The sequence below is a fragment of the Platalea leucorodia genome, assembly GCF_965183815.1.
Source record: "Platalea leucorodia genome assembly, chromosome: 16".
NCBI lineage: Eukaryota > Metazoa > Chordata > Aves > Pelecaniformes > Threskiornithidae > Platalea > Platalea leucorodia.
Window position 1 is genome coordinate 9,202,328 of NC_138838.1, and position 26,565 is coordinate 9,228,892.

The following is a 26,565-nucleotide window of genomic DNA, read 5'->3' on the forward strand; positions in this document are numbered from 1 at the left end:
CTGGAGTTATCATTTAGGTCACAAGGAAAGTAGATTTTTGGGGGGTCATTTTCCAGACCTGGTTCTTCTCCCATCCGCTGTTCGACAGCCCTTGGCAACTAGTCGGAGTCAGAGGTGGAAAAGACACATCGGGCCATCTAATTCCCCTTCCTTGCAAATGCCAGATTATTCCTCATGTTTTTAGCATCCTCCAGTTTGATGTTTTCTATATAACCAATCTTTGGGTCATTTCTGCCTCTGCCAATAGCCAGGACCACCAAACTAGTGAGGCGTTGCCCACCCTGCTTTGCAGTGCAAGGGGGTAGGTAAGAAACAAAGACACTGCAAATATCTACTCCCCAAAGTGGTCTGCGTACCATGAGCATGCATTTCCTCCGCGCTACTACAGCATATCAGCCCTGATTACTATATAAATCTACGTGTCAGCTATGTCCTAACAGTTAAGGCATTAAAAGAATCTATTTATCTCTTGCCATTAAGTGCATGTCAGGACCAGTTGAGCACTTGATAAAGTCTCACTGTCCACCCTATTGCCCATTTTGTCTTTGTCCACACAGTGGATGCGAGCACGGCACACACACATATCTTCACATTCAGAGTTAGAAATTGTCATTAATTCATGTTGCAGTTTGAGTAAGACTTTGCAAGTTTCACTAAATCTCTGCAAAACGTACGTAAGGACTGAAGAGAATCCAGGGAGCACACACAGGGGTTAAAGGCATGTAGAACATAAAGGCATGCATAAGTTAAAATAAGTCATTTTAGGATTATTAGAGGGAGGTTTATAACTTTCTTAATTTTGAGTCCAATGCAGAAATATAAACACTGTCTTTGGAACCAGTACCAATATATAAATCAACTACCAACAAGCAAATTTACGGTGTGCTTCTCTGCTGAACTCTGCTATCGTTTCACTGAGGTGAGTGGGCAGCAGAGGATCCAAGGAAGAAAACTGAATGTTTTTCAAAGATAATTCCGTTCAGCCTAGGTTTGTAACGATGTAAGTGGTTTTGGGGGAAGTGAAAACTATCCTACTCGTTACGAGCCAACAAAGACACCTCTTCTTTGAAGCAAGGGTAATGTACCTCCAAACTTATCTTCCCCCATTTATTAACCAGCAGACAGATGCTAGCACTTTACCGTGCTCCACAGCTTGACAAATGGCTGGCTGGCAGCCTGCCCCGAGTGCAGCCACGCATGTTGTAGCGAGCGCTAGTCGACTCCCTAGGCAAGTGCAGTTTTCCAGGTATCATCTGAGCAGGAGAGGACTTTTTATGGCCATCTGGTAAGAAGAACAGCTCAAGAGCTGTTAGGGGATGGAAGTGGAAAGGGCACGGGAGTTCACAGCCTTATCACCAGGTTTTCTCTGCTGCACTGAGTCACCGCATGCCCAAATCCTGAGAATAAAGTATGTTAGTGATAGAGAGAATCCCACGACAGGCAGGAAAACACAGAGCGTAACGACAGCGAGAGGAGGGTAGTGGGATGGGGTGAGGTGGGTCAATGCTCATGTTACTCACTACTGCCGCTTACATTTGCTGCTTTGAGATGGCATCTATCTTACACTCATTATGAAAATTTATGTGTCTGGATTCAAAGCAGGGAGAAATCTCTTTGGATGAATTTTAGCTCAGTGATGGCATCTCTATAAACAGTTCCTTTCTGTCTTTACACCTTGCAATACTGTGAGCCTCATCTTATGCCAAAGAAGTTGGCACTCACTGCTATCAGCTGGGTTTGGTGAAAATGGAAGGAAAATACAGACTGCTGTCTCTGACGAAGTTCTTGCTTTACAATATAATATAATGTCAAGTCTCTGGGGCAGTAAGTCACCTTAACTTGGCTTCAGCTTTCAGAGAAGGTATTCCCCTCACCTTTCCCCTAACGTACACAGCCGGAGGGGAGCTGACCTGTTATCGGAAGTGGATACCATCCTAAAGTTCACTCTGATCACAGTATGGGTCAATAAGTGATGAAATATGTGCCTTTGTCCATTTTCACAGCCTGTTTTTCCACCTTCACGGCCCTTTGGAGACACGAGCTGATTAAACTCCACATCAGCAATGTGAGGCATCTCTATCCTTATTGCAGTGACAGAGCACTGGAGTCATGGGCACGTTAAGCACCTCATCCAAGGCAACAAGCTGGTGAGAATTTGCACCAGATCTGTAACTGAGACCCATACTTAGTGTTCAACGGACTCTTTCTGTTAATACCAAATCTTAAACCATCCATTGACTCCATCTTTTTCAAGATGGAAGTCAGAGGAAGGACAGTTTGAAAGGTGACAAGCTGGACTATGTGAAGGGTCCTTCTGCACCACTCAGCAGCTTGGTTATTGCTATTTGTACCTACATACAAGGGCTTAAATTCTGCTTCTTTATAGCCTCGTCCTCCAGACCGGGGGAGGTGGCAGCAGTTTGGTGACCTGCCGTGGGCTGCGTGCTCAATAGCGACCCACCTGCAAAGCAGGGGGATGAGGCCTGGGGACGAGGCCCCTGAGCCTTCTCCAGCTGGAGCAGTGCCAACAGGGAGAGCTCGGAGCAGCACAAAGCCCTCAGCAATGCATGAGGGCAACAGCAAAGGGAAGAGACAGCTTCTGCTCTACGCAGCCTTCTTATAGGACTTATAAGTCCATAAGTTGGCAGAGCCATACGTTTCTACTAGAGCTTGTCCTCTTTTTTCCTTCCCGGGCAAGTTGCCAGAAGAGTGGCAAGCGAGCTGGCAGCTGATGTTAGAAGCCACCATTACTATTAGCTGCTGGTCACAACACAAATGGTGCATGGATCAAAGATGGGCCTAGTCCTTTTACTAGAGGGCGTTTTTTAAAACAAGTCAAAATTAATGGAGACAATAAAACCGCAACAACTGTGCTTTAACATTTCTGAGCATCTCCTACCACCGGGTCCCTTCTGAGCAGCATAATCTCTGACGTGCCATTCCATTTACTTAAACAGATGATATAATTTATCAATATAATGGACACTGATGAAGATGGATTAATTTGGATTACAGAACCAGCGCTTTGCAGTGGCTCTATTCAGGACACAAAATGAGGATGTGTGTGATTAGGACATTGTTTGGAGCAGGGTGGGCAAGGGCAGCGATCTGCACGGAGACTCGGATGCTCCTGAGTCGGCAGGGGAGGGAGGAGAGCCCTTGTCACAGCTATACGGTAAGGAAGCGTCAAGCACCAGTATTTTTCTTCAAGTTACTTTAGGCTTCTCAGACTACGTTTATGCGATCTACCAATATTTTCTTTTTATAAGTGACTTATCTCACACTAAGCAAGATCCCCATAAAAGTTAATTAATCAGAGAGGTAGTGTACAGAGAAAAGGAAAAGCAAAACTTAAAAAAAAAATAAATAAAAATCACCATTGGGTGAGATGTACGTGATCTCTGATCACACCTCTTCTTTGTACCTGTTCCTGATCCCACTATGTCCCTGCTGGGAGACTCGCACATCGCATCGGCCAGGCGCTCCCGAAGGCCCTCTTCCGTGTGCTCCATGGAGGACATGTGACGGAGACCGAAGTTCTCGGGCCAGCTCCCACACACCTCCAGCAAGGTCACGCTCCGGTCAAAGGCACCTTCAACAAACAAACGGGAGATGTTTGGGAGACCCCGGGACCAAACTATTTCCATACATATTATTTATTACACTGGAAAGAAAGAAGCTCTTGCATTTTGAGTTCCTGAAAAGGTAATTTTAGCACATTAGTTAAAATGTTGGTGTTAATAGCACAGCAGGAGCAAACAGAGCCCTAAGCACTGAACAGCTTTGACCAAGCAGCTGTAAGCAAAAAGGTTAAATTAAAAATACAGACCCAATTCTGGTCTCACATTCGTGAGAGTCAGGAAACCAGCATAATGGCACTGATGGAAATGACAACAGAAGCAGGAACTGTAATGTTGAAAACCTGTATATATGTTATTAAGTACATGTTAGACAACTAGAAATTATTTTTAAAGTTGATTTGCCTTTCACTGCGCTGCTGTTGAGCACTCTGCCCCCTTCTCGTCTTGGACAACGGAAACAGTCATTTCATCTTTGCTAATGGGCACAAATTTTAGCCGCTATCCCTTTCTTGCTCTGGAGCAGGAAAGCGCAGCAGTGCGGCAGACCGATGAGGAAAGGACAGGTTGCTTTCTGCCTTGTGCCTGAAGCACGTCTACTGAAGGAAAAAAGGGAGCCTTTCTTTCAGTCTGGGGTATCTGTGGTATCCTCTGTTCCTGCGCTGTGAAACTTCAGGTCAAACGTGAGCTAACGGAGAGCCTTTCATCAGCAGTGCCTTACCGAAGATGCTGGCTATTGTGACGGAGTGCACGTACCTACAAAAGATACTTAAAATAATTCCTTAACTTGCAGTTATTACCTCATTCACAACAGGGTATGATGTTCCGCTGAATGCAACGATTAGATTCTGAATTCAAGATCACTTCAAAGTACAAATTAAAATTATTCTACTTTATTATACAGCAAGTCTTCTGCGAAGGCTTACTTAAATCATTCCCACTTGGAACAAGATTACAGTTATGCTTTGTTGCTTCAAGCACATACTATTTACTCAACTATTAAGTAACTGAATATGCAGCATTTATTTTGCCTGGTTTCTGCAAGCCTACCGAGGGGAAAAAATGCAAATGCCAATGTTTCTCAAAGTTAAAAGTACATGAAACACGTCCTTGTTATCAGGCCTTTGGTTTTCCCCTTTGATCAGCCGTCAGAAACTATCTACACTTGTAGTCTGTGACTGTACAGCTTCACAGCACACTCCCTGCCACTGACAGGTGGTAATAGAAAGGGTGAGAGACCAAGCCCCGCGGCAGGCGTCCCTTCCTCTGATAACGTCCAAAGTACCGGGTGATAACCGTTAGTAAACACTCGGGCAGCCGGTTAATCCATACATCAGCAAAGAGGGGCAGATAATTTTGAACTCTAATGGCACGGACAAAAGCACCAGGGCTGGCATTCAGGGATTTATATGGGCTGCAATGGTGACTTCTGGCTCCTGAATTTCATCGGCGCGCACAACTTTGATTTATCTCTTTGCCTGGCTGCAGAGTAGATTCCTGGCACTAGAAAACCATCAACACTAAAATGGACCTCTACAAAATGGGACCGTGGCTCTTATGTGATACATGCACTTGAACTCTGGATGAATCCCAGTTTAAACCGAGAGGAGGAGTGACCAAATATTTCAACTTTTAATGGGTCTTTGGATTTATAAGGTTACTCCAGTCTACTAATTTGTTTTAAAGCAAGGGTTCTTGAAGCTTGTTTGAGAAAATGCAGTGAGGAGGCGAAGTAATTTCGATGATGTTTAAGTCTCTGCAACATTTCCATATTGTCAGCTATCCTAACTGCAGGAGGAAAAGCAAAGTTTAGTCTTTTTTTGAAGCTTCTTTTTTCAAGTCATCCTTCTGCACTTTCATGCGACCCTGAGACCCCCACTCCGCATATACTCCAAGACCCCACCGACTTCAGTTGTTTTTGATAGGGCTGTTCATGTACCTGGAGAGCTACCGGGGGGCTTTTAAACCTGCATCCCAAAACCCCAGGGTGGCAGCGGGGAGATGGCGAGCTCCTGTGGGTCTGCAGCGTTCTGCCAGAGATGCTGATGAGGAATCTCTTCTTTACTAGTGTCTGCCCTTATTCCGAAAGTGAGAAATGGGAGCATTTCTGCTCCTATAAGCAGACACATGAATAATAAGGCAAATGGCTTTTGAAGCTCTGCCAAGATGCCTGCATACGTGTACAGGGAGAAACTTCATAGAGCGCCGGTCTCTGGCTCCTGAGATACTTGAGTGAGAGCAAAGGAGACAAGTGCAGCATTACCCCTGCAATCAGGGCCAAGAGCTGCCAAAACTTCTTAGCAGCAACGTGTGAGGTTGCAAGTGTTAATGCAAATGCAGGTTAGAGGGATTAACTGCACAGAAAGTTTTCTTGTAAAAAACTGTAAGGCTGGTGAAGCTCTAGTTTTATCTTTCCTCCCTTTTCACTCCTCCTCCATCTCAGGAGTACACATCTGGCAACATGATTCACGTCCAGGCATCCGGCTATGATTCACCAGCCACCACCGTACCCCGCGGGCGATCGCCCTGCCTGTGAGCGACGGGTGGCGGGGGCAGAGGAGGTCTGTGCGCCGTCAGCTGCTCTGTGCTGCAGTGGAGTCTACAAATCCCTCCTTATTTCAATATACGCATTGATAAAATGGGTCCCACGTAAAGCTGAACACGCAGATGTGCGACCGAGGTCACTCGGGGCGTGGGGGCAGAAAATGGGGCCTTGCTTGAACAGGCAGGTCCCTTCCTACCACAAAGCCCTGGCTCTGTCCCTCTGCGATGTAAAACAAAGCTGTTTCAGGAAAAACAAGACCAATTGTCATGGACCTTCCTGTCCTTTTTGCCACTGCATCAGCAGACAGCACACGTATCAAAGTCAAATAATTTTTTTCAAGGCAGAATTAAGTCCTGGGTATTTTCATGCCTTGGAAAATTCTGTGAAGTGCCTGAAATGGCAGATGGGCTGGTTGCTCCTCAGGAGCCTTTGGGTGCTTTGCCCTACGGACATCGCTACCAATGGCACACAAGCTTACGGCATTAAACTTACACTGATAGCAGCTAACCATATCTTTGCTATTTATTAAATTATAATCTCTTTTTTCTGGCTGCCTTGCTCTCCCCTTTTCCATCCTAGTATCTCAGTTGATAACGTATCAAATTCCCCATCGTCGGCCAGAGAGAAGTTTACAAACAAACCTCAGTGGAGTGTCCTGCTCTCAAAAACCCCCAAACCCACAGCCAGAATGTAACTGCAGAACCGATGCAGCTCAGAAAGCTCCTGCTGATTCAAGGGATTACTGCAGGGCTGAGAGAAGGCAGGCTTTGCCCCGTGCCTGTACTGACAAACCGCTGAAATCCTACTGACAGCCACCAATATCAGACCTTGATGTGTGAAGCCTAGCCTTTTTCTGTCCCCCAGACCTGATACAGCTTCGGTGGTGGAACAGGTTCCACCTAAAAGGAGCAATTAATTTAGAAAAAACTCAAGAAAGAAGCAAATTAGGTATTATTTTAGTCAAGCAATTACTAGTGAAATCCTGGTGAAACCTCATTAAATCACTGAAAAAAAATCCCATTGACTTAAAATCGTGTCAATATTTCATCCTATCGCGTGGTGCTCTCAAGCTAGCAGAACATTTACTTCTTCCCTTATTTACCGAAGATGAAACCGGGTGGAAATTAAGACCATCAGCCTCCTTTGTATGATGCCCAAGCGCCGCTCCAGACCCACGGCACTACAAATAAAAAACAACCCCAAATCAAACCAAATGCAACAAGCAGAAACCTTGGCTTGAACATCTAGGTTGAAAGTGCTTTGTTTTGCAATTCCAGCGTGTTTAGCTTTACACTGCCCCAAACACTCCAAGCTAATTCTGCTCCACACGCAGGATTTTCCTACTAAAACTTTAATTTTCTCCTGATACTGATCTCCCACTTCTGTCCTTCCACTGACATTTGCCTCCCAACGAGCGCTGCCCTTTACTCACGCCGCTGCCGGATGGAGCAGAATCAGGCCCCCGCCTTTCTGCTTTACGTTTCTCGCATTTTATTAATGGCAAAGGCTTCTGTTATTACTCATACCAAATTACCTTGCTTAGAAGCACAGGATTTGTCTTTCGCATTGCAATTGTTTCAAGGCTTTTAATATAAAAGGAAAATAAATTCTACAGAAAGAAAAAAAAAAAAGCTCCAAACCTTGGAAACTTCCTTTTATTTCACAGTTAGCCCTACCAACCAAGACCGAGAAAACCAGAGAAGCTTATTTTCTTCTCTGAAAGATCTAGTAGTAAAAAGTATTTTTACAAAATATTTTAATGCTTCTAGTGTGTTATTTTTCTAAGTCAAAATAGCTAAGCTAAATCTTTCACCATAGCCCTTTAATTCGAAAGCCAGGGGAAATTTTTTTCATTAAACCTCTGGACGGCTTTGTTTAAAATATGAAATCAAGTAGCTCCATTTCCTGTCTTCTAAGGAACAGTAAATCAAAAAGAGTACGTTCTCCAAAAATACAGTAATGGTTCTATTAAAGAGCTTGACAGTTTTGAGCCTCACCTTGCATATTGCAACATACGTGTGAGCAAAAATAACAGAGTAAATAGGAGAGGAAATGACCTGCCAATTTTAACCGATAAAAGATGCATCCCTCTCATGAAAGGGATGGGGGCTCGACCCCTGGGGACGGCAGACCCTGGGGCGCGACCAAGACGGTCTCGGAGGGAGAGGAGGGGCTGCCCATCACCAAGCCCCTGCCTTTTCTGGCCCCTTCAGCAGCAGGAGTGGACTTTGAAGGGAGTCCCGATCCGCTCGGCAGCGGACATACCAGTAACCGCAGCATGAGCATGACAAAGCTGCCCAGAAAAGCCTTGGCCGGGAGCGAGAACCCCATGGGCGTGTGAGGAACCAGCGCATGGAAATTCCTTGCCCAAAGTAGTGAGTCAAATTGTAACATACCCCGTTTAAATATTAATGGTTGAACTTTCCTACAGGGTTTGCCAATTTGCTTCCATGCCATAACTTTGTTACTCCAGGGGGAATGCCACAAAGCAGCAGCTCTCAGTACTTGAACGGGGACCTGTGCAAATTCCTCATTTACGCGTGGAGGAAGCAGCATCTCCCCGACCTGCCCCGTATCTGACTTCTGAACACGTGCCCGTGCTCGGCAAGCACGCGCTGCTGATCCTCTCTCCCGTGCACAGCTCACAGCCTGCCTTCCCGCTCTCCCATGGCACGTGCACGTCAACTTACAGGCTGTGCGACAACTCAGCGCCGTGCGTGGCTGTTAAATCAAGGTGTGAGCGTTAATTATTGCCTTTGGAAACGACGGCAGGAGCTACAGGCTTTGCGAGTAACTCTATTTCCCCGTCATCCTCCCTCCCACGGAGTTTCTTTTTTTCCAGAATCGCTCACAGTTGTGCTATAAACAGGACATTACTCACCAGCTCTGTATCCTGTGAATGCATTTAATTAATGGAGACTTCAGTCGGGGTGCCCAGTCCCACAGGCAACGAACACTTTCAAATCCCTTTGAACTTTTGGCTAAGCAAGGCTGAGAGGTTCCTGTGTCCCTCCTCAGCGCACTACAGACTTGTAAACAAAAATATTGTTTATTCCTCTGTCATTATTTCTAAATGAGTTTTAAGCAAACGTGCAGCTGCCGGGAGGAGCAAGCCCGGCGGCGGGGTGGCCCTGGGAGCCCCCGTGCCCAGCGGCTTTGCGGGGCCGAAGGCGGACGGTCGGGCAGGAGGTTGCCCAGCCAGCGTGCACGTTCGCTGCGGCAGCAGCCACACGCTCCCGCTGCCCAGCTCGGGACACCAGCCGAGGCAATGGATGGCAACATTCGGGATCGTAGCAGTACTGTGGTGCAAGCTGGGCAGGTCCTTGGGAACCATCTTGCCCTCCTCCTCCTCCCCACCGCCCCGACAAATGCTGTCTCCTCTGGTCCTGCACAAGGGGTTAACCACGGGCTCAGGAGAAGCATTTCAGATTATTAGGAACATAGCCAGCGATCACAGCCATCGTGAAGGCTTTCAAATGTGAGCGAGGCTGCAATTTTCAGAGCTGGAGCAGTGAGATATTTTTATAAATACATAAATCTTTTCAAGGGAAAACAAATATAGAGGAAAGAATGTAAACATTATTGTAAAATGCATTATAAAATGTCTGTTGTTTGTTAATTTTGCTCCTTATTATCCAGTCTATCTGTACCACCGATGTTGAAACATTTGCCTTTTTTTTTTTTTTAAAACTCCTTTATTCATTTAAAAATAGTTTCCTGCATGTTATATGAATAAGCAAAACCTAAGGTCCTAAATCCAGGAGAACTTTGAAGTATGAAACCCATGGTCTATGGGAACTATGTTTTCATTAATCAAAGTAGATGTTTCTAAAGCCATCAGATTTATCATGACTGGATTTCATATGTGAAACCCAATATACACACAGACATACACTGCTTGTCCTTTTGGATTAGTTCTGACCTTTTACTCTCCTTTCTGAAGGATCTGCCTTTCCTCAGAGCAAGGCTGCCCTGTTTTACCACTGCAGCAGCCAAAGGAGCCTTGACAAAGTACGTTTTCAACTCTCTGCTTTCTGTGTCTGAGTACGAGGCTGGGTTAAGGTCAAAACATAAATGATTAAGTATATTTATTAAACTCTGCCTTTGCCTTGAATGCTCTCTGCGACTCTCTCATATGCCATCCAAACTGCAGTTTCACACCAGCCTGCTGGTAATACACCTGGCCACCAAACGAGGGACCCGAGTGTCACCGCAGCACCGACATCGAGCCCCGGGCTGGCAAAAGCCGCAGGAAGCCCCCCAGAGCCCCCGAGCATCGCCGAGGGCTCCCGCAGCCCTGGCCGAGCTCCTGGCTTCCCCAGAGGCACGGAGGTTAGCAAAAGGACACGGGAGAGAGACGGGATGGTTTAAAAACTGGAGGCAGGATATGACATCCATCCAAAGCAGGACTTAAAAGATAAAACGCAAAAAATCTGCGTTTGGTGTCATCGGGGAAATTTATGCCGCGGTTTTGCAGGACCAGAAGCACAGGACTTTGTCATCTTGCTTAAAAGAACAAGATGCTGGGGGCGAGCACGGGCTCTGCTGCGGGCAGGGGCGGCTGCCACCACGGGCTGCAGGCACCGATGGGGAAGGCGCAGCTCAACGACAACCTAAGGAATACAGCGCGTTGAAAAATAATACGAATGGGTTTGTACTCTTTTTGCAATACTGGATGCAATTTATTTAGCGGTCTAAAAGCAAAAAGAGACAGAAACTACAGTATAACTGGATGCCATTATGATTTTAAAAACAAAATACCCCCTCAAAATAAAACTAATTTCCAAGCAAAAATGTTTTTTTCCCTTGAATAGCAAGGTTCTTGCATATTTTAACTCTTTACAGCTTTGCAGAATCAGAATGCCTGGAAAAAATCAGGAATGCTATGATCAGCCCCAAGCCCCCTTAGAGATTAACATTTCTTTACATTTAATCCTGACATAAAGTAGAGTACCCTGAAGAACAGAGCGTTCTGCACAACGCGGGGCAGTCGGGGCGGGTGCGCGTTACCAGGTACGATTCTGCACAGCAGAAACTTCACCTGATGTTCTTTTAACCTCTAGGTCTGGAAATTTCATTAAAAAAGGATTCGCGAAAGATCTTCAGCACTTTTTAGTTTTTGCAAGGTTGGAAATGTTTTCTTGTGGTATTCACATACTTATAATTCTCAGTCCTGGTTAAAATTAGAAAATCCAGTAACTTTTTTTTCTCCTAGTAAAGTTGCTCACTCTCTGAAGATCTACGACTTAGTTAAGCTTACAATAAGATGATTATTGAGATTTTCAACAATGCCTAGGAAATTTAAACACACAATGCATTCCATTAAATCTCAGTGGAGGCTTTGTTAGATGAGTCTTTATTTTGTTTCACTTCTCATCTGAATAAAAGCTGCGACTTTATGATGCTGAAGTCTTTGGATTGGCTTCACTGGGAAAAGCTGTGTAAGATGCAGGAAGGATACATCTGGTATTTCTGTGACACTAAATAACGACGCTTATTTACTTATTTGTTTATACGCCAAGTCATTTCTGAACAATTTGGAAGAGGTTTGCAGGCATACCCTGTCTTAGTGAGCTTGCTTTGCGAGGTAAAAACATGCCAATTCCACTGGAGGGACTTGAATAATGTATTACTTCCCTTAAGAAAACAGCAAGATTTATCTTGCTTATTATCAATCTCGAGGCATGTGCAAATGCACATATATATATATATATGTATGTACAAAGGACACAGATTATAAAAGGCTCATATTCACCCACAAGTAAGGAAAGATCTGACAACTCCTCGGGGTTTTCTGGATAACTAAGATCTTACATTACACTTCGAGACACAAGTGTGGATTTGTCATATTGCTTTAGAATTAGTGGTAACTGTCTGAGCCAAGGAATTTAATTCTGATTGTTTCATTTGAATAAAAAAAATCTTAGTGTTGAAAAAACATTGGAACTGTGCTATATACTAATATATCACTCAAATTGTAATAGGAGACTCTTTCTTGTGTAATAGAAACAGAGCGTAATGCTTGGAAAGGCCAAGTTCATTGTGGGTACAGCTCCTCCACAGCCGAATTGCAGAGGATACCGTATCTTAAACCCGCTGCAACGGAGGGGCGAAGGCTTCTCCATCGCCGACCCGCCTGGATGGAGTTGCACAGCCGGGATGGATGGGGCCCAGCACGCTGCCCTCAACCCTGCCCGAGCAGCCTTAGCGTCCTCCCGCTCAGCAGAGCGAGGCTACCAGAGACACAGGCTGGACTTTGGGTGATTTTTTCTCTATAAGTAATATGCACACGGAGAAATGCTCACAAACAAGGGGAGATAAAGCAGCAGTTTCTTATCGGCTAGGAGAAAGTTTGCACAAGAGAATCTGTAGGAAAGCGGCCGAGCAGTCATCGAAGCTCCGGAAATGTGAAATTTGGTTTATATCACTAGCAACCAGTTAAGAATGAAACTGAAATATTTTTTGCATTATAAGAGCAAATATTTCTCTGGTCTCATACCACCTTTTCCAGATGAAACATTTCACAACCCAGCCAACACATAAACAGAAACCAAAATATTTTCCTAAGGTGCATCACTAATCCCACTCAGGGCCTCTAAGTTGTAATTTATTTGTCTTACCTCACTGTGAGATAATGTACGCGTCGGTTCCAAGCTACTGTCTAATAAGTACTTGTACACAGGATAAATAAATCTCACTTGCAAATACGAGGCACTTGCTGGGTGTCTGGGAGGAGCTCGGAGGGTGATTTCTCTTTTCCTGCCGGTCGCTGCCCAGCGCGCACGTGGCAGTGCCCCGGCTCCTGCCCTCGCCTGCCCGCCTCGTGCCCCTGCCCGCTGCTGCCAGCCCAAAGCTGCAAAGCCGCCTGCGGCATTCGGAAGCAGAAGGCATCTGCAGTTTGCAGCCCCTTTGTAGAAATTAGCATATTTGAATCACTTATAGTAGGAGTTTCCATGTCAGTAATGGAACTCCTTGCCAGGCATCTATGCTTTAACTGGCCTTTCCTTAGGGAATAACAGAGGAGCGATGACCACCTTCTGACGCTTGCTGTAGCAAACCTCACTGTGTTAACATTCAATTTATGAGAGTTGTATCTAATACTACATGCACAGCCTGCTCTAATCACAACTTCCTTACAAGTATTTTAACATATTGCACAAACAGCATGAGATGGATTCAGGTATGAAACCAGAGTGATGGAAATGTTTGTGTTCGGGGCAGCTGAGCAGCTGCTGTAAGGACAGAGCACCATTAACGTCAGGAACTGGCTTGGAAACTTACTCTTGCTACTTATTTATTGAGCGACCGAGATCAGGGAACGGAGAAGAGATTGCAAAACACACCTAGAGGGCCAAATCCTTAGCCGAGGCAAAATGAATTATCAGCGCTGATATGAAGAGTTTTATTGCTTACACCAGGGAAGAGCTGGAACATCAGGGTTTAAGTAACTCACCCAAGGTCACCGGGCAAGTCTGTGCCAGGGCTGCCCAGAAAGAAATTGTCTGTCTGAGGACGCCCCAGTGCAATGCCACATCTTCCTAGGAGGCAGGAAAACCCATGACTGGATGGGACCTCCGGAGCCACCGAGTCCTGCCCTGGCCCCGCAGCAGGTCCCAGATGCCCTTCTATCAGCTCTGGGCGTTTTGGAAATTGTTCACTCCAAGTCTTTAGATCCCTCCAAGAACACTAGGAAAACGTGTTTCTTTAAGGACTACAGAGAAATGTGAAATTTTATGTTTAGAAAATAATAAAAATTTAAAAAACCTTAAACTTGTTTCCTTGTAAGCCTTCCAAGTCCGGGAAGATAAATTCTTTTGGCCCAATTCTGAATTCACTAAAAGCACAAGCCAAGCTGCACGAGTTAGTTATCTAAGCTCCAGCAAGGACTGGACCTACAAAGCACTGAAATCTCTGGTCCCAAGCCAGCTTAAGCATATACTTAATTTTAAGCATGCAAACAGCCACAGTGACTTCAATGGTAACATATAGATGCTGAAAGTTAAGTGTGTGCTTAAGTGTGCTGCTGGAGCGGGGCCAGAACACTTGGTGACTTGCAGTACCAAGGTCTGATCTCCTACCAAACCCTGTCCACGGGAGGGATTTCACTCCAGCCAGGCAGGCTTTGGGAAGGCCAGGCAGGACCCAGCTGGTCAGGAGCCAGCAGACCCGTCCTCGCTGTCTGAAGTTTTCCTTTGCATACATTGAGGAGGTTTTGCCCTTGTCACTTATATTATCCATCAGACATCTGGTGGCTGGATAAGGCAGAGCGACGTTGCAAGGTGAGATGATGGAGTGAAAAAATTATTGCAACCGGCATGTCCTAGCCTAAGGCTTTCGGTCATTTAACTCATCTCACTCTCATCCTTGGAAAAGACTGTACTCAAAGGGCACAAGATTTACCCTTCTACGTGCCTCATGTTTGCACTTGACAATTTGCAGTAACAACTCCAAATGCAAACAGGAGTTAGGCAAAGATGGCTCACCGTTTACAGCTAAAAGCAAAGCTTCCAGGAATAAGCAAGTACTACTTAAAAAAAAAAAAGTCATACAAGGACTTCTGCTGACTTGAATAACACCACCGTTTTTTTTACTTGACAGTGGCACTCTGCCCTCCTGTTACAGAACTCACAAAAGGTGACTAGAAAGGTGCGCCTGCAGGGCATTATTCTTATGGGGACAAATTAAAATGAAAATTTTTCTTACTAATGTCTTGGAATTTCCCTGTCTTCTCCCATCAGATAACTGCCTATGAGAAAGCCCGCTACATATAGGTTTTTCAATAAATACTGGATGAACACTTGTGCAGGGGTGAAAGTCCGCTGCCAGATGCTCAGTGAAACTCCTCGCCTTCAGACGAACAAGGCTGATGTGCACCAGCGGGGATGCTGATCGAAGGGACCACGCCAGATCCCCCATCCCCTGCAGGCTCCTGCCCTGCCGGCCGCTGCCCGCGGGGAACTGCCTCGCTGCTCCAGCCGTACACTTCCATCTGCACCACTGAGATAAAGGGATCTCCCACAAAAGCAGAAAAGGACAGAAAGTGGGTGCATCAACCCAAACAAATGCAAAAAAAATCAAGGGTAAGAGGAAAGTCTGAGAATTCATGTTGTGCTGTTAATTTATGAAACGCAGCATGCTCTAACTTGGAAGCACGAGAACTGGATTTTTATCGTCAATCTTCCTTTTTCTTCCTTCAATAAAACCCATCTTGGAGCACTGATGGCAAGGACATGCTTTGCTGTGATTTATGAAGCAATGCAACCCATAATGTAATTTGGGATTAACCATTCCACCAGAAGCCACCAGAAGCCACCAAAAGCCCAAAGGGTCCAGGTACACAGAGAGGGATGAAGGAGAAACTTCAGTGTCTGGAAGTCCAAATCATGATGCCCCAAATCCCTGCTTGACCCCACAGGCCCTGTCCCCGTCTGGCAGATTTCCCTGGATCCAGGAAGAACCGCCCCAGTTTTCCCAGCACCCTGGCCCCTTCCCAGCACATCTGGGGTGATCAAAGTGGGTGTTTCTCCCTGCCTGCTTCCCCAGGAGGGCCTGATGCAGCCACTCAGCTCTGCACACGCTTTATAGCCCCCTCTAAATACGCTTTATAGCACCAACTGGCTTAAGCACCACAGCAAACGCGGGGCCATTTGCACCCAGAGATGGAGCTGCCCCGTTAGGCAGAGCCGCGCCGGCCAGGGGAGGAAGGCCCGTCTCTCCCCAGGGACCCTGGCATCTAAGACCCGGTACCATGACCTTCTGGGTTGCAATACCTAAACCCTCCTGCGAAACTAGCTTTAGTCCATGTGAATAGTTTGCTGATTATAACCATGCTGCTTGACAAGGCAAGACAGATTCCGAGAGCTGCAGACTACCATTCTTCTGGACAATAAATATTCCACGGAAATCATAGCTTGTACATATTTAAAAGGATAAACCTGCTACTAATAACTAGGAATCAAATGAGAAGATTCCAATTTTTATGCCAGGAAGGTAACAAAAATCTTCAGTGTGTTATAAACAAGCATCTATCATTATAAACTAAGTTCAGCATGTAAAAATCCAAAGATGGAGTTTATTGTCTTTAATGGCTAAGAAATGACAAGTGTGTTTGGTTGAAAAGGAATTTAGCAAGAAGCAGTTCTGTACAAGAACCAAAATCTGTCTTAAAAAAAGAAAATCGCTGCTGACAGTTTTACAGTAGAATTAAGCCGCTGTGAACTCTAAGAAGTGGGGCTAATCACAAGTTGCTGGGGAACTGAATACAGAAAAGCAATCTGATTATTAGGGAGAATCCGGTAACTCAGGTTGAAGCTGATCCTACACCTTTCCCAGTCTACAATTATGAGTCAAACCACTGACGTTTTGCAGAGGGGGTTGCTTTCTGACAGCCTGCTGAGCTCCCTTTCGTCAGCAGAGCGATGATCTGCGAGCCCATCGGAGCCACCACTCTTCCAACCTCGTGTCCTAACGACCTTCCCATCAGCACAAAGCCATCTATGAGTACGCTTGACACAAAGCATCGGGAGGAAAAACGTGCTTTAAAACCACAGAGAAGCAAATCCAAGGAGGTGAGCAAGCAGGTGTCAGGTACCGGCTAATGAAGATACGAGAGGGATGCATCAGGGCTGATGATGTGGCTGTGTAAATACATAGAGAAGTATTCCCTAGAGCGGGCAAGCTCAAGGGTGGAAGCCATCCAAGGGGAATCTCTCAAAAACCCTGGACAGCAGCAAAAAACGTGACAAAAACCTTGCCAAATGCTTTAGTGCTCTGCTGAAAGGTCAAGGTGGAAGGAGCCTCTGCGCTGGAAGCTTTGGAACAAAGACAGACTTTCCTGGAACAGAGCGCATAACTGTTCAAACATCAACCCATCATCTCAGTTGTGAACTGAAGAAATAACAATGATTTTACAGAGAGAGAAGAAAAAGGAAAGGGGGAGAAAGGAAGTAAAATCTTTTGCCAGGTTCCAGGTATGCTAACCTCCCTGCCTGCAGATTAATTTAAATTAAGGAAAGAAACAAAAAAGTGAGATATGAGATGAAGTAAAGAAAACATTTCAAGTCCAGTAAGTGACCAGATTGGAAATGTATCCTGGGAGAAGTAACTTTTCCTAAGCACACAAGTATTACCTTTGATACATTAAAAGGTCAACAGAGGCACGAGTAGTTTCATATATGGAGAATAAATTCAAAAGGTATGTTAGGGCATGTTCAAAGCACCGAGGGAAACGGTGGTGCTGCTCTGGTGTCTATCAAGCCATGTTTATTGATGTTCTTGCTAGCTGAGGCAAGGTTTGGGAACATGGATCATAACACCACTTTTATATCCTATAAAAGTACACTGCAAAGTGATGAGAAATGCGGATTGTTGAGTTGCGCCAGGCAAGTCCATTATAAAGAAGGAGCGCACTTTTTCGTGAGGCTTTTTACAATGCAAAGAGTAATTCTTTTCTTGCTGTGAAAAAAATTGGGAACCCTCCAAAGCATATGTTTCACAAATCTCCAAAAAGTGGAAAACAAGATTCCAAGAGAAGTGTAGGAGGTGCAGTGAGAGAACAGAAGTTGGGGACGAGCTGCCTGCATGTCCCGTGCTGGGGACAGATGGGGCAGGGACCAGCCCAGGACCTCCGTTAGCACGCTTGCGGTCTGCGCAGCGGCTCCCTTCCCGAGCTGTTTGCTTCCTAACCGATCTTAGGGCAGGATTTGGGACTGCACTGGAAGCTGGTTATCCTCCCTGCAATTACAGCAGATTTTGTTTAACTGCATGCAAAACAGGAGGGGGAAATAGAGATGTTTAAGACCACCTGCATTTTCTGCTTAACCGAGCAGAGAACTGCCTTCTCATTCCAAGGGGGAGAATTAGCATCTTAGCACCTTGTTTCTCCAAGACATTTGACCTTTGTAGCACTACAAACGAAGACACTGGCTAATTTTCATCTAGTTGGACACTGTTTGGAAACTACTGAGGAAGCAGGATATGTTGGAGGCGTTTTGGTGAAATATTTAAACTGGAGAATTGCCACTGAGCTGAAGGCACCTTTTCCCCAGAGCCCCTGAAGCTCTGCCAGGGCGTAAGGGAAAGAAGGCCCGGAGATGATAAAGACCTTCAAGTACATAATTCAGTCTTTCACGGCAACTTTGAAAGTCAGTCCCAAATCCATGCCCATATCTAAACATATTACTTTGTCAGGTGGGACAAGGGAAAGCATCACCTAAAGAGGTTGCATCACTATGAGCTTTCGGTCGATGCAAACAAGGCTGCAAGGATTTCCTTACTGAGGTTGTTTCCAATACGCTCTGTATGCCATTGAAACCAGAGCAAATGGAAATAGTAAAATAACTTCCCAGCTTTATGTCCGAGTCTTGTTGATACCACTCTGACCAGCCCAGTAAAGCCATTTGTCCATCTTACGCCTTAGTTTCTCCACCTGTATAACAGGCATGAGACAATACAGCTACTTGGCTTCAGTTTTCCAAAAATAAATACCTGGGAATGCTCTGAGGTCTCAGTAGCAAGTCAGTGCATATCGCTGCTCGCAAGAGACCCCCTGTAGCTAACAATATGACTTTGAAACACCTTGAAAATCCAAACCAGATGAGTGCTGTGCCCATCTACATCAAAAAGCTGCCGTTTTTCAAACCACCCTGTTGTTAGGTCGGAAAGCCTGTGAGGCCTTAGCATCAAAAGTTTGTAGGCAGGTTTAGAGAACCCATCCTAATACTCACAGCAGTGAAGAAAAACAGCCTAAGCCGAACTGGAAATCTCACTGTTCCTAAAGAATGAACTTCACCTCCGTGCTGAGAGCAGGCACAAGGCCAGTATACCATTTAAGACCCGTTTCCAGGGCTTAGTGAGACTTAAGTGGCACACAGACCTTGGGGTAGCCTTCAGCACGGGAAGGGATTTTACCCATAATAAACTAGCAAGAGCCTGTAGTGCAAATTTCAGCAGGACCTTTGACAGGATGACAGCTACAGAAACACAATAAGCCAACAGACTTGTAACCACTGAATCCACCTACCCTTCTCATATAAATAATAGGTCCAAGACAAAGGAAGTGGAAATTAGATGCTTGTGGTGAATTGCAGAGAGCCAAAGACCTTATAAGATACCCAGTACTTACATCTACACTTAATTAGGAGTGAAACTGCAGACATGAGACCTCAACATGTGGTATTCACATGTGGGCTCAAAAATACTGTCAAAGCCAGTTTTCTTATGGTTACAACGTTGAGGATATGATGCAGAGGGAAAGTCTGGAGATGCCTGGTCGAGAACCCCAGCTGTCTGTGTAACGACACACTGTGCTCTACCAACTCAAACGCAGGGGCTGCTCCGGCGCTGTTTGCGCAGATGCCAAGTTTTGCCCTTCCACCCTGTGCAAGCCAGACGACTACAGAGAGGTCCCGAGATGTCTGTTGTATGTACTGATTGAGCAGTTAAACCTAAACAAGAAGAAATCTGAAATTCAGATGTTAGTGTTAAAACTAATAGGAAACAGGATGCAGCTATAATGCAAACACAGTGGTCCAAATTCTGGTCTCAGTTACGGCCCAGCAAGTCCAATATGAGCGCAGGGAAAATGCATTCTGTTGTACATTAATGAAGAATTTTGTCTCGTAGACTTAAAAATAAACTTGTAACTTTTTTTGACCCTACGTAAAATCCCAGCAAGATTTTCTCCAGGAACAGGCAAAGGACAAAATTGCTTGTTATCCTGATGCTACTTGACTTCAGAGATGCCTGCAACAGAGTCGGGGTCTACTGGTGAAATCCCAGTTCCACCAAAACCAACAGGAGTTTTGCCACGACATTCAGCGAAGGCAGGGTTTCACCCCATGTCTTTAAAGGAATATAATTTTCTGAAGAGAAAAATACATTAAAACACAAACAAATGCTTTTCTACAGATTTCAAAGAAGGTATCTAACTTAATTAAGAGTGCAAATATGTGGATGTCATCTTCACGTTGCGTATAAACAACTCATCATGACTCACAGTTCTACAACACTGTAGTGAGTTGGACTAGCTCTCTGCGAACAAAACCAGAGACATCTGCAAATCGGATTTAAAATCTTTTTTTTTTTTAAAAAACAAAATGATTAAAAGTTGAAGAAACACTTCCATATGGAAGAATCTTACCCCAACAGGTCACCACAAAGACACTTCAAACACAATAAAACAGGAAGTGCTAAAAAAAGCACAGCAGCTCACAAAACCCCCACAACCTTTTCCACAGAAAAAATATATGTCACCCTGGGTAGAAAAACCATTTGGCAGTGTAATGTGTCTTTAATCTGCTCAATTTGCTTATTATAGTAAAGGGTTAGAGGAATTTTCAAGCGGTGGCCAAAAATACTACAATGATATCCTCCCCTTGAAAAGTAAACTTACTTAAAGTGAATTAACTTCTTCAACTTAAATATTTCAAAGCTGAAAATACCCCCACCAAAAAAAAAAAAAAAAAAAGCTCCTGTCCACAAAGGACGGTTTAACTGGGTTAACCCAGCAATCGCTTGTCCACGCCGGACTGTGCCAGGCACCCGCTCTGCTCCCGAAGCCGCTCTGCAGCGCTCGCAGGAGGTGAGCAGCAAACACCCAGCTGGGCTTGTATGTGCCTGTTACTGGACTTTAGAAGGGCAAAAGCACTTTGAGGCACCAGGGAAATAAAATGTCCTGGTATTCCTTGACCCGAACCCTAATGGCTGCGCGCACGGGGCTGGAAGCGGAGCACTCGGGAGCAGAGCACAGAGGCACTGCTGGCACCAGAGCCAAACTCAGGATTACCCAATATCAGAAACAAATTTATTTTGAGCCTATTGATTTGCCAAATTGCAAACCTTTAAAAACCAAGATAACAGTTAGAGGAGATGGATATAACACGGAAAAACCACCTCTGAAGACGCACATAACTTTTGTGTCTACCCTAACACAAATGGGGCACGGGGTGATTTTAGTTAACATCACTCCTGATCTTCTCAACTCTGCTGACTCAAGTATTTGGTCATGTTAAACCTGATAATTTATAAAAATGCTATGTCAATTTTTCAGGTTATTTACAATTAGAAAACTGTGCATGTGACCAACTTGCAACCGCCGGTGGCACGGATAGGCACAGCACCAAACCGGGGGGAAAGCCAGCAGCATCTCTCCCGGCTGCCGGCACGACAGAGATGCCTGGAGGAGGCTGACAAAGAAAATAATAAGAAAATTTAAGGAAATCAAGGCTGTCTGCTCTTGATATTTAATATCCATGAGTTAAAGACAGAAAGGTGCAAAAAGCTTAATAGTATTTGTGGCTGAAATTAAAACTTTAGAAGAAACTTATAGTGAACAGTAATGTATGCAATGACATCTGGGACTGTAATCAGCAAACTGCTTTCAAGAGCTGCCAAAGCAAACAGCCAAATAACAAATCCACTTTACAGATCATCAATCTGGTCGGGCACTTGCCAAGGTAAATAGTACAAGGCTGAAGTTTGCTTTGCAAACCAGTGAGCTGGGAGTTTAGCAAGGCCTGCTTCCAGGACAGCAATGCCGGGGCAGGGTCCTCGAAGTTTTGGCGTAGAGGAAAGTTCAACAATCTGATATTCAGCCAGTGATTTGGGGTGCGTAGAAAGATGAAATATAACCAACATTAGGGATTAAAAAAAAATAAAAGAGATTCAGGTTATGTTCATAACTCATTTCATGATGACGACTATTAACACCGGTACAACTCAAACACAAACCCTCAGATAAAGCAGAGTTTATTGTAACGCTGCTTTGCAGATTGGGCAACATTTCATGGGAACTCCAAACTGAAGACTGAAAAAAATTAGTAGGAAATGAACCTTCTTTTATTTTCAAATGAGATAAAATCTGGCTCCAACTACCATATTTTACATTTTAGGGAAGAGGATATAAAACATCAAACAGTGATTTTTTTTTCATTATGAATGCAAGAAAGATAATTTATGGCGGCTGCAAAACATTTATTTAAGAAGTAAAGCCTTTATGTTCTGTATACAATTTATAGGGTTGTAAAAGAAAGAAGTGAAACAACTGCAGCCATAACATGTGCATTTATGAATAATAATTGTAAGCCTGTTTTGTTAAATACAACTTCTGCTTCAGAGTTCATTCTTCAGTTGATTGGGAAGTCCTCGAATGCAATCTCAGATTTGTTTAACATTACACTTCTGGCTCTGAAGAAAAGGGGAGTTCAAGACAAAATTACTAGGCAGCGTATGTCAAGAACCGAACAGAATAAGAGCATGAGGCATGTCTAATGTTTTTCAGCCAGTGAGAGACGGCATATTCCTGGTGGAAATTGCCTCAGCTCTGTCTTAAAGTACAAATATTTGATTTTTGCTGCAGTCAGGTGGGTGTGTTGCAACACGGCGAGAGGAACGCCTCCAGCCGGGCCACACTGCATATGGCTTCTCATTCCCTCACCTCGGGGCTAAACAGCAACGGACTCTCCCTTATTGCAACCAAACCCCCATTGCTTAAGTGCTGTGTTGATAAACATAAACCAAATGTGACGAAATTGGCCCAATATTTACTGCAAGAAAGGTGCCTATTAGCACAGCTGTAACATGACGTGGATGCACAGGCTGGGGCTACACGTGCGCGGGTAATTAAATGCACAGTTACCCCTTTCTAATTTTGCTTTAATTTGTCATTTATCCTGAGGAACAATGTGCAGCAGCGCTCAGCACTTTGAAAGCATGCAGGTAATACGTCTTTTCAGCACTCAGGAACCTGTACCGCGGTTGCCTCCAACCACATTCAGGCTCCATACCCTGAAGCACCAGCAGTCCCTGCTCCATACCCTACGGTCTGATCATTGTCACCTGTTTTTCAGTTATGGTAAGTGCCTCAAACAGTTACTCTAAGTTTTTAGCTAATCAAACCACGATGAAGCATGGGAACAATTTAGAGCTGTAGTTGGAAATAAGTAAGTGGATCCCCCACAGGCACAAAAAAATTCTGATGACGAATCTTTCATGCTAATCAAGAGGTCCTGTATTTGTAACGAGTCTCACGAACGTCCGTACAGTGGGGCCAAGTTCCCAGTGGGTATTTACGGCACAGCCTACTTTGAAGGGCTCAGTCCTCCACTCCAGATACAGCATTTTTCTCTTTTTATCCTGCAGACCGTTCTGCTGCAGACTCCGAAGAGCACGCTGCCTTCTGCGCAAGCAAACGCTGCCTTGCTGCGCTGGCCGCCGCGATGCCGATCCCCTCCGCGCGTGCGGGTCCGTCCGGTGACCATCGACCAGCCATCCACCTCCATCCCTTCCTTATGCTCCAACTCCAACTAGCTAATGCTGACCCTCAGCTTCCCTCGCCGAGACGCTGGATTTTACTTATGTGGATATTTTCTATTTTTGGGAAGTTTTCCCTTCTACTTCTGTTACACTGAAAAAAACCAGCATCTGGTATCACAATACAAACAGATACGGCTACCCTAAACACTGAGCTTTCAGAGGCTTGGCAGGATCCCTGATCTGCGCTGCGAGGAGCTGCCGGTGGCCAAATACACTGATAAAAAGGATGTGTAACTCCTCAACACTATCCATGATGGAAACAACTGCAGCTCTCGCTGGAGGTCAGGACGCACACGAAAACAAGCCTACATGTGTAGCAGATTACAACAAACACATGGCCAAGATGGACTCGACAGATCAAATGTTGGAATCGTACGATGACACATGGAAAAGTGGAGTTTAGCAGGGGAAAAAGGCAACTGAGAGCCCATATGTTCAATTAGCAAGATACAAAGCTTTTGTTGTATACCAAAAATAGCAAATAAAAGTCTGTTGTCATTTTTGGATATCCAGATGTGTTTCATTTCCAGCTTCACATCTGAACGTGTGGACCTGCCTGAAGATGAAAGAGAGGCAAGTGTGGCAATGGCTGAAGGGTATAATTACATCAAAACTCTTCCTTCCAAACAATGGGCGATTACGCTCCCCCGCACCTTACGCAGCCCAGCCTGCGCACGAGCCCGGGGCCGGCCGCCCAGCCTTCAGCAGGCTTTTACCCACTTGCCCAGGGCACAGATGGCACCTTAGCAGAGCTGGTATCTCGTGAACATGATTCCTCCTCACGCCAACAGTCGTACGGGCTGCCTGTCCTGTGCGCCATCGGCTCGATCGCCTTGGCTCCTACGGTGAGGAAATGACCCCCATGGGGTCCGCAGGCTACAAGTGAAAATTCTCAGTGGCCAACTGGTTTATTGCATTAAGAAAAGTCTCCGTCTTGACGGTTACTTTGAAATATCCCATTTTCTCAAAGAATCGTAAGAGGATCAGGATTTATACCTCCTGAACAGACTCACAAAGGGCAGAAGTGAATGCCAAGTCACGAGCATAACAACAGCTACCTGGCCAGAGACCGTATAAAGAAAACACCAGTCTATAACCAATAAACACAAGTTACTTAGGTAGCACTCAAACAAAACCAGATGGTCTCATCTACTGCAGGTTTCCCTTTTCTCATTTTTTCCCCTCATTGTTTTTGAATTTAAATTATATTCAAGCAAGGAACATTTGCCAATGACGTGACTTCCCAGCCGAGGCTTCAGGTGTGCTACCCTGGTCTGACACGCAGTCTAGTTAAGGCAGGAGTTTATTCAACCAGCCTTTGGAGAAGCAGAGGTGAAAGGCTGGATGCCACCGGCAGCGGTGTAGCACATACCCTCAGCAGAGCACTTGGCTGAGACTTGACCTGGTGGTCACCAGCACCATCTCCAAGCCCACACCTCCCAAGCAGCAACGCGTTTATCCTCCAGGCACGGCTGTGGGGCAGTATTATTATCTCTCATTCAGAAATGGAAAAACTGAAACATGCAGAGATTAAGTTACATGCCCAGGATCACCCAAGAAGCCTGTGGCTGAGCTGGGATTAGACCTTCGAGCTCCCCAGTCCTTGCCCAGCTCTTAACCACAACACCATCCTTCCTGAATGCTTTTATGTAGTTATATTTATCTTTATGTAGGGTCATCTTGGCTCCCATTATGAAAAGCACATATGGTTTCCAGTCCTCAAATTGCCTGGGTAAGGGTTAAATATTAAAATATAATGTTATTCCTGGCATTTATGGAAAAGTTTCTCAGTGCCGATTCCAAAATCCCATGGCTTTTTTGGAGCTGCTGCTCTGTATCACTGATAGTTATAAACGGGCTTGTCACTTCCATGCCTGTGAATTAATAAAAATGAAGTCCTTTATCCAAAGGATTAAAATTAGGCTAAATGATGAGAACGTGGCTACGCGTTTGCATTTGCTAATGTTCTAATATGAATTTTATCATCATATAACTGGTATCAACAGAATTACAGCAAGAAGGAAAACCAGCGAATGCTCCTGCAATATCCTATGTGTGCCCAGCATAATCCCATGAGCTCCAATTCCTTGTGTTACAGTGCCTTTATCATAAATTCTCGAATCATAAACCCCCTCCGGATGGCAGTGAACAGCTGTAGTACGCAAAAGGTTAATCAAAAAAGAAATGACGCTAATAACCACCAAACGTAAAGAAGCACCTCTTACCACCATAATCTCATTGGTGCTGCTGCAAACATTATTACTAAAAGAAATCCAAATGGCAAAGCCGCTCATACCAGTCTGTACTTAGGGGTCTATTCTGGGCATCGTCTCCACCTGGGTGTGTGGTTAAACACTTTATTCCTGATTCAGCCAAACCGAATTGCTACGCTTTGTCTCACAGTCCCTTTGGTCGCATCCAGACCATCCGAGTAACCACCCTGTGATCCCGAGAGGGGCAGTCCGCCCTCACCCGCGCGCAGGGGTGCGGCAGGCAGGTACGCCGGCCCAGGCACGAGGACTCTATAGACAGCTGTGGCTACACTCTGGTGTGCATCCGAGCAACTTAATTCTTGCGTTACCACGGCGTGTTGTACTGCTGTGTGTAAAGACCAAAAACAAGAAGAAAAAGGAAGATTTACTATCATGGTCTATCTTCTAGGTTAGTAATGATTGATGGACTCTGCATTTGTATCTGATTTTTGTTTCCACTCTGTGTAATGTCTAAAGGAATAAGAGGAGTGAGTAATACATCTTGGTCGCAGAAAGCAGCAGACAAACCAACCCACGCTGGGGCATTACTGCCAGCACCGTGCACTGCAGACGCGGGACTCACCCAGCAAGTGCCGAGGGATAGGAGCCCCCCGTATGGCCCGAGCAGCCACAGCGCACCTCCGAGTCCCTGCTGCTTCCCCACCGAACACCAAACTGCAGCCCCGGGGAGGTTTCGTTACATGTCATCATGTTTTTCAGCTCATTTAGAAAGGATGTGGAATGGTATCTGCATGCATTGCTTGGAGGGTACTGATAACCACACCACATACGAAGGAAAGCTCGGTGTTTCCACCTAATCTGTACCACGTGCAGGTCTAAGATACCATGTTGTTTCTGCAACTGCTCACTTAATTAT

The 26,565-nt window shown here is 45.1% G+C and overlaps 1 protein-coding gene across 4 annotated transcripts in view; it reads right to left on the reverse strand.

Moving 5' to 3' along the window:
* BCAS3 (BCAS3 microtubule associated cell migration factor) overlaps positions 1 to 26,565 on the reverse strand; it is a 373,866-nt gene that overhangs the window by 20,543 nt on the left and 326,758 nt on the right. For 3 of the 4 annotated variants that reach the window (XM_082328352.1, XM_082328353.1, XM_082328351.1), the window contains exon 23: positions 3,425 to 3,592. In XM_082328352.1, the coding sequence (XP_082184478.1) occupies positions 3,425 to 3,592 (168 nt within the window). Of the gene's footprint in view, positions 1 to 3,377; positions 3,593 to 26,565 lie in introns of all 4 variants that reach the window. The other variant, XM_082328354.1, reaches the window with a different exon arrangement.